General features: G+C 53.8%; 1 protein-coding gene across 1 annotated transcript in view; it reads left to right on the top strand.

Moving 5' to 3' along the window:
* Positions 1-5329: 5329 nt before the first annotated feature.
* The window catches only part of MAPKAPK2 (mitogen-activated protein kinase-activated protein kinase 2), a 34573-nt gene continuing 31021 nt past the window's right edge, over positions 5330-8881 (top strand). The window contains exon 1 of the mRNA XM_027695037.1: positions 5330-5364. Within this exon, the coding sequence (XP_027550838.1) occupies positions 5330-5364 (35 nt within the window). The remainder of the gene's footprint in view (positions 5365-8881) is intronic.

Raw genomic sequence — 8881 nt, 5'->3', positions numbered from 1 at the left:
CCACAACAAATGCAGCTTTTGGTGGGCCCCATTTCAGGCGTGTCCCCCTCGTCCTTTCCCTGTCTCTGTCCTTCCTGATGCCATTTGCAGAGTTCTTCCTACGTGGCACTGCTGAGGGATTAAGCACTGCCAGCAGGAGGGATGGCAGGCGTGGCAGGTGGGAGGTTTGTCCTTGCTCTGGCACAGCCATGGGGTGACCTTGTCCTTTCCTCTATAATTACAGGACAGTTCTTTTTCTTATTTTCTCTATAACTTGTTTGGACTCATTTATCAGGCCATTCTCCTTATTTTCTGTCTGCCAGCCCTGGAGCTTCCTCTGTTCACCCAGATCCTGCCTCTGCAGGGGTGTGTTGGCACAGTCCTGAATCCCGAGCCTGAGTCCATGTGAAGAACCCCAAGTCGTTTCTAACTCCCTTTTCTGATCCATAAGGTGCAATAACAGCTGGAAAGGGACTACAAGGAGATGTCTTCTGAATATTGGGATACACCAGGTTCAAGCTTGTACCTGCATTCTGCTATGTCCATTTTGTGTTGCATCCAGCATTTCTCCGTGCACACCAGCATCCAAAAGCCTGTGGTACATGAAAGGGCAATGAAGATGCTGCTGGTGCCAAGGAGTCCCAGACCTGCATGGGAACATCCTGCAGCCACGGGGAGCTCACATCCCAAGCAAAAACCCCTTTAAAGGGTGAACACATCTCTTCCTACCAAACACAAAAAAAAAAAAAAGAAAGAAGAAAAAAGAAGAAGGAAAAAAAAGAGAGTTACATCTCACCTAGCTGCTGTTGCTGTGTTTTCAGTTGCTACACAAACAGTTTTATTTCTGGCTCGCTCCACATGCCAGCCCCCAGCCTGCTGCAATGTAATCTCGTGTTGTCGCTCCGAGCACGTCGGGGCGGATGCGGCGGGGTGGGAGCACAGCCCTCCCGGCACGGCCCCGGCAGCTGCTCGCCCTGACCCGGCCACTTTTAGCCTGTTGCTCGGTGGCCCGAGTGTTTTTCCAGCACGCTCAGAAGCCCCGATAAAGCCCTGCCAGCCCCCACGTGTGCGGGGAGGGGAGGGCTGTGCCCCTGGGGAGTCACTGCCACTCTGGTCTTGCCCTCCAGCCCCTGACCCAAAGCAGGGGCTGTGGGGGTCCCCTGTGCCCCAACTGTGGCTCTTCACACCGGTGCTGACCCTCAGCCTGAGCAGCCCTTGGGTCACTCTGTGCCCTACTCTGAGACATCAGCAATGGGACACGGGGGAATGGATTTAAACTGGAAGAGAGAAGGTTCAGAGTGGATATTGGGAAGGAATTCTTCCCTGTGAGGGTGGGGAGGCCGTGGCACAGGTTGCCCAGAGAAGCTGTGGCTGCCCCATCCCTGGAAGTGTCCAAGGCCAGGTTGGAGCAACCTGGGATAGTGGGAAGTGTCCCTGCCCATGGCAGGGGATTGGAACGAGATGAGCTTTAAAGTCCCTTCCAACTCAAACCACTCTGTGATTCTATGATCACTCCCAACCTTTCTCAGCCACCTTCTCATGGGATTCAAGAGATCACACAATTTTTATCTTCTCATGGATCTCACCCCCTTTCCCCCTTCCTTGCAGGCAGCCTCCTTGCTCACACACCTGAGTGCCTGGGGGTCAGTGAGGCCTGACTGAGGCCAATTAACAGCATTAATTGCCACGGAAGAAGTTCTCCTCCAGCAGTGCTGGTCCTCCCTCCCAGCTGGGAGTAGCTGTGCTGTTGTGGAGGGTGAGGATGATCTCTGCTTGTTCCACAGCCGATCCCACGAGCCCTGCAGAGCTTTGCTTTGGGCTCTGCTCGTGGCTAAGTTGGGCTCCCAACAGCAAGACTCCTGCGGGTGAAAGTCAAGCAGTGAGGTGTGTAAAGATGTTCATTTGGGGTGTGGAACTGCCCAGGATTATTTGGAGAACTGCAGGGAGCAGTTGCTGCCATGTATGTGGGCGTTTTTAGGTTACAGATCGCTGGCACTGCCTCTGTTTGCTGTACAGAGCACCTGGAAAGGCTGTGTCAAAAAAAATACAGAGGGCAAACTCTGCCCTGAGGACCCTGTGCTTGTGTTAGCTGCCTCTCAGCCCAGTGAGGGAGCAGAAAGACCCATCCCAGCGTGGCCATCCCATTAGCAGGGGCTGGGCTGGGAGGATTTGTGGGGTCCCTGCTGGCACACAGTGCCCACCCTGACATAGAGACACTGAAAATCGTCTCCTCCAGCTCAAGTGGAGGACAGCCAGGGAAGCAGCAGTGCATGGGCTGCATATGTCCCTCTGGATTAGGGCCAGCCCAGGAGCTGCTTATGCTGAGTGAGCTAATCTCCATAATCTTGTCACACAAATGCCTCCTCTCTGCTGGCAGAGCAGCAGGGATTTGGGTTATATGTGGATGCCAGCAGATAGAAGTGCCCTGGGAGGTGGCACAGAGAGGAGGCACATCTGGGGCTCCTGGGGGGCACTGCCAGGTTGGGTTCAGCTGGGGCTGGTGTGAAGATTCCTCTCCTGTGTCCTGCTCTCACAGTGTGGGTGAGCTGCTGTCCAGGGACAGTGTGTCTCAGGGTGCTGCCTTTAAAAGCAAATATCTTTGCCCCAGCCTGGTGCCTGTAAGCCCTGGGTGCTCCTTTGCCAGTTTATGGCCTGCTTTTCACCCTTCCTGCTGTACCTCCAGGTGTCTGCATCATCCTGCAGCATTTCCTCCTGTGGCTCAGCCACCCTTGGCTGATGAGTTGGGACAAGGCTGGGGGAGACTGTCTGTCCATCTGTGGGTCTGGTTTAGCTTATTTCCTTGTGTTGGGCCTATGACAACCTTTTCAGATCATCAGTATCTCTGGCTGGGCACCTCTGAGGGGTCTCTGCTGTGCAGGAGCACATGGTCCCTCTGACCTGAGCAGCCTGATCCGGTCCAATGCCACCTCTTGCTGCTGGAGGAGCTGAGTCTGTTCAAGTTCATTTGAGTTATTTTGCACTCAGAGAAAAGCCTCTGGGCTCCCCATCTCTGCTCCAGAGCTGCCTGCTCAATCCCATGGAGCTATGAGTGATGTGGAAGCAGGAGACAGGATCTGCCTCCCCCGCCTGTCATTGAGGTGCCATGCAGGGAATCCACAGCTCCATCCCACAAAACATGACAGGCCTGGCTGGAGACCCCCAGGGACCACGGTGGCAGTGTGTGGACCCAGGAGCTGTGGAGCACTGGGTGCCTCTTCAACAAGATGCCTGGTGCACGAGGGACACGTGTTTATTCCAAAGATGGGAGGCTCTTTGATTCCTGAGCTGTAGTGGCTTTGCTGGGGATTTTTGGTTTTTTCTTTTTTAGAAAATACATGAAACAAACCTGCATTCAAGAAAAAGAGATGTGAGGGCTGGATATGAGGTGCTGATCACCCCTTGCTCTGAAGCCACAGGGCTGCTCTGCTGTTCAGGTGTTCCTTAGGTTTTCCCTGGTGTGGGATCTGAGGTTTTGCTTGTCAGCTGAAATCCATCCCTCTCAAAGCAAATTATTTCAGAACTGATGTATTTCTGTCTTTCTGAGTAGTGGCTTTTGTGACTGTGAGTTAGGGAAGCACATTTGGCATCATCTTGTGGGCAATGAATCAGGATCCAGTTTCCGGGCGGAAAAATCACCGTGCTGAGAAAAGCAGAGTAACGGGTCAGTGCTGGAGGGTTTTGTGTGCTTTTAGTGTTCTCTTTCCTTGTGCTAAACGCTCCCTGATATGGGGGGAGACACTGCCTGAGGTGGGCACACGTAAGATGCACCCAGGACACGCTGGTTTGTCCCTCATGTCTTGCTGAGCCCAGTGACTGAGGTGTGTGTCCCCTCCCCTGCCCTGTGTGCAGGAAACGGGGAGGAAAATCCTTATCCCCATCAGCCAGACAGATATAATCCTGACCAGCATTTCCTGACGTGTCCTGCAATTATGGGCTCTGTGTGTCAGCTCGAGTATGTCCAGCGGGAAGGGTTTGGGGAGCCGTCCCCGCTCGGGTATGCGAGCAACGCCGGGGCCCTCCGGGTGCTAATCTGCCGACGGGAAGCCCAGCCCTGGAGCTGCTGCCTCTCCCCACCGTGTGCCAAGGGGCATTGCTCCATCTCCTTCTGCCGCAGAAGGGTGGTGCCAGTGGGGAATATCCCTGGCAACGGGCTGATATTGCCAGTCAGCAACATCCCGTGCTCCAAAAGGGCTGGGAGAGAGGGTCTCCATAAAAACGCTGCTGCTCAGACTTGCACTGAGACAGGAGACTGAAGGGCGAAGTGGAGAAAATTTGTGGTTAAGTTTTTGGGAAATAAGTCCAAGTTAGAATAGCTCCTTTCATCCTGAAGGATCCCACAGCGCTTTATAAATAGATTTGCAAACCATGCACGAGGATCACTTCCAAGCACTGAGGCGCAGCCGCTTCCTGGGAGAGCCGAGAGCAGCTGGTGGGAGCAGAGCTGGAGCTCCCAGAGCAGTGGAAAAAACCCTCAGTGCTAGACTTCCAGAGCTACCTCCTGTCCTTATTCCAATCCTTCTGTTGCTTTACAAGTGGCCTTAATAGCTATAATGGTGATTAACAACATCTTTTCAATTCTATTACCCCTCTCCTAAAAGCACGCGGGATTATTTAAAGGTATTATCATTTTTTATGGGGGATAGCTTTTCACCAGCCTTGCACTTCCACAAATCCACCCAGGGAGAAGAACAGGATGCACACAGCCTTAATGATCATTACCCTAATCTTCATAGTCTATTTTTCCTGGTAACTCTGCTATAATCAAATAACAATCTGGTTTATGGAGAGCGTGTTCGCAGATCAGCCGCTTGTGTCATGGAGATGCAAAGGCTGAGCCTGCTGCCATCCCTAATGGAAATGGGAGAGGAAGGAGGGAAAAATCGGTTCCCATTCACATCCGGATGAATTGTCTCATGGCTGAGCAGTGGAGGTCGCACAGGACAGCCCCCAAATCCCACCCTGTCCCTGAGAGCGTTGTCCAAACGCTCCTTGAGCTCTGGCAGCCTTGGGGCTGTGCCCACTGCCCTGGGGAGCCTGTTCAGTGCCCGACCACCCTCTGGGGGGAAGAACCTTTTCCCGAGATCCAACCTGAACCTTCTTTGACGCAGCTTCCTACCATTCCCTCGGGAACGTGCGATGCGGGGAGAGCTACCAGCCACCGGGATGGTTCCCTTTTGGGGGGGAAGGGGCACATCTGGGTGCCACCCTGCCCAGGGCTGGGGAGGGCTGGGGACCCCAGACCCGCCGTCCGGCCCCCGGGAGCCGCGGGGCTCTGTCCCGCAGCCACGCGCGGTGCGGGGGCTCGGCGGTCCCGCGGGGCCCGGGGGCCACCTCGTGGCGGCTCGGGGCGATGAGCTCTGCGGCGACCCGGGACCTGACAACCCCGTAATCAGGGACCCGGCACCCCTCTATCCCATCTTGAGGATAAATTGGATAATTTCGGAGAAATCGCCACAACCAGGTGCTTCTGCCTCGCCGAGGCTCCACGAGCTTTTACTGTTCAGGTTTGCTGTAAGAAGCACAGAACTGTAAATCAAGTATTTATGGTCATGCTGGGCCGTCTCTTGCCTTCCCCTCCCTGATTATTTCTTTAATAAATTATTTTATTTCTTAATAAATTTACACCGAAGGGCCCATTGCTTCCTGAGGACTTCAGGTGGAAGATTCTGCTGTTGCACTTAGCTGGAAAAAGGTGTAATGACATGTTACTTGGACAGAAGACATCTGTCTGCACAAACTGGATTTTCTAAGAGAAGGCTTTACTTTATCAACAAGCAAGACACAGAAGAGTGCAAGTATGAACTCCCTACAAGCAAGGGAGAATGATTTTAAACTGAGAGACTGAGGTTAATGTTAGGGGGAAATCCTTCCCTATGGAGGGTGGGGAGACCCTGGCACAGGTTGCCCAGAGAAGCTGTGGCTGCCCCATCCCTGGAAGTGTCCAAGGCCAGGTTGGACAGGGCTTGGAGCAAACCCATGGCAGGGGGTGGAACGGGATGATCTTTAAGGTCCCTTCCAACCCAAACCATTCCATGATTAATTCATAATCAACATGCCGACTACAACAGGAAACCCCTGTCCCTGAGTCAGCCCCCAAGGCTTGAAGGCAGAGGGAAGTGGGGGCTTTGGTGTCCCAGCTATGGGGGGGCCCAGGCTGTCCTTGCCTGTGATGGAAGAGCCAGCACAGCCCTTGCCTCGGGTGAGTAACCAAGGAGTAATTCCATGGGAAACGCAGGACCCGAGGCTCCCAAACTGTGCCTCCTCTGTCCTGGTGTTTATCTTTGAAATAGCTGAAGGGTCGGGTTACAAAGCAAATATGAATGAAACGAAAGGAAACACAGCAACAAAGTGGGTCAATCATTTTCCTTTGACCAGATTCCTCTGTGGAGAAAAACTTGGCTTAAAGGCTCCTTTCCCCAGACGTGCTGAGACGAGCCCAAGTGAGGGGAAGCCAATGCTGGGAAAACCCCACAGAGCAGCAGCTTTGAAGCATCTTTGATCTGTTGCTACAGGGTTACATCGGATCTTACTCTGACCCTCAAAACTCCTCGTTAACTGGGGTGAAGGACACAGGATCAGATTCTGGGAGATGCTGCAAGTCCCGTAACAGATCCGTTTTTCCCAGCAGGAAATTTTCTTGCTGCAAAACGCTCAGCCCGCGATGGGCCGGGAGCGGGCAAAGGCCTCCACTGCTCCCTGGGTTTCACAGGGAAATTCAGGACTCGTGGTGGGAGGCACTCGACAAGAGTTTTATTTATAAAGCTGCCAGCGCCTGGTGTAGGTTTACTCACTCTCCCATCTGGTGGCTGTCACTGCCACCTCCTGACAGACGCTCTGTCTCTCTTGCTGCTAATGACGTGCTTTGATTAGCTGGATCCGCTGCTTCACCCACCTATTGATCGGTCATGGGTTAATAACTGGCTGTGCAAACGTGGGAGCAGCTTTATTGGGCTGATTAAAAGAAATAACGGGAGGATCTTATTGACCACAGAAGGTGCTGGGGTGGCAGGGGTGGACCAGATGCCTCCTGCTCCTGGGTGGCCTCGCTGTGTGTAGGGATACAGAGGTCACAGCTTGCCCTTCTCTGTCCTGCCCTTCACTATCCTCTCCCTTTCAGGCTCTGGATTCTTCTTTCTTCTGGTGGCAGCTGCTTGTTGAGGACTTGGTGTGGGTTTTGTGCACTGTGAGCTTGGTGTTCCCTCTCCTGAACTCATTTGATTTTGCTATTGCTCTCCTTTATTTGAAACAGAAGAGGAGCCACTTCCGTGGCTCGCTCTGTCTTTGTGGTCCCAGTGAAACTGCTGACACCAGTGCAGAGGGAGAGAGTGGTTTCACCATCAGTGCATCTCTGAGGGGCTTCCAGAGCCCCTCATGGTTTACAGCGAGATTGGTGGCTTGAGGCTGGGGCTGTTTGTCACATCCCAGCCCCGTGGACACACTCCAGGGCCTGGGAGTGAGTCCCCCACGCTGTCCTGGTGGCATGTCAGTCCCTTGGCAGTGCCACACAGGATGGGCTTCTGTCTGTGGCTGCCCAAAAGCAGTGACTGGGCCTTGGGAGATCGCTCCAGGCTCTGCCGTTGGCTCCTGGAATGGCTCTGGGCATGTTCCTTCATCTCTTCCCCAGGGCACACTCCCTGCTTTTTGTGGGACAGCTGGGTAAGAGGGATGGATGTCAAAAAACACGTGTTCTTTACTTAGAAAACAGGGATTATCAGTGGAGAGCAGGCTGTGCTTTTTATGTCCATGAATTAAATGTCTTGATTTCCTGCTGTGCTCCAGCTGAAGGAATGTTCATTGGATTTTGATGGATGCTGGGCAGCTCAAGAGTGGATCTCTGTTAGCCTTGTTTCTATTGGATTCTGGAATGAACATGGAAATAGGAGTTAATTTGTTACCATCAGGATGACCTCTACTCTTTTTAGACTGGTTTCCCATCCCCTGATGCTCTGTGTGCTGTGGCAGTGGTTACATCTGTCATTTTCCTGGGATGTGGTTGTAGATGGAGGTGCTGGGGCACCAGCAGTTGCCCACTTGTTGTAGTGGCCCTTTGTCACCTCAGGAATGCTTTTGGGATAGCGGGAAGACAGGGACACCTTCCACTAGCCCAGGTTGCTCCAAGCCCTGTCCAACCTGGCCTTGGACACTTCCAGGGATGGGGCAGCCACAGCTTCTCTGGGCAACCTGTGCCACGGCCTCCACACCCTCAGAGAGGAGAATTGCTTCCTAAAATCCAATCTAAACCTACTCATCTTTCCTCACCTTGAATACTGTGGCAGTTTTGGCCATAATATAAGAAAGATATTAAGCTCTTAGAGAGTGTCCAAAGAAGGGCAACAAAGATGGTGAAGGGCCTTGAGGAGCAGCTGAGGGCACTTGGTGTGTCCAGCTGGAGGAGACTGAGGGGAGACCTCATTGCAGTTCCAGCTTCCTTGGGAGGGGCAGAGGAGGGCAGGCACTGAGCTCTGCTCTCTGGGGACCAGGGACAGGACCGAGAGAATGGCCTGAACTTGTGTCAGGGGAGGTTTAGGTTGGATATCAGGAAAAAGTTCTTCCCCTAGAGGGTGGTTGGGCACTGACCAGGCTCCCCAGGGCAGTGGTCACAGCACCAAGGCTGCCAGAGCCCAAGGAGCCTTTGGATGGTCTTCTCGGACACATGGTGTGACCCTTGGGGATGGTCCTGTGCAGGGCTGAGAGCTGGGCTCGATGATCCTTGTGAGTCCCTTCCAACTCGGCATATTCTGCGATTCCTGTTGTCACTGGTGGGGGGAAGACCGGGAACACCGCGACCTGTTGCCATCCCACCGCGGGCTCCGGTGGAGCGGGAGCACAAGCGGCGGCGGGGCCGGGGGGGGGGGTCTCCCGTACCCTCGGAACAATCCCCATCCCGGAGCGCCCCGCGGGC

This window comes from Neopelma chrysocephalum, unplaced genomic scaffold (genome assembly GCF_003984885.1).
Source record: "Neopelma chrysocephalum unplaced genomic scaffold, ASM398488v2 Primary Assembly neopelma1_100, whole genome shotgun sequence".
Taxonomy (NCBI): Eukaryota; Metazoa; Chordata; class Aves; order Passeriformes; family Pipridae; genus Neopelma; species Neopelma chrysocephalum.
Note: the sequence above shows the minus strand (reverse complement) of the source record. Positions and strands in the feature narration are given on the sequence as shown.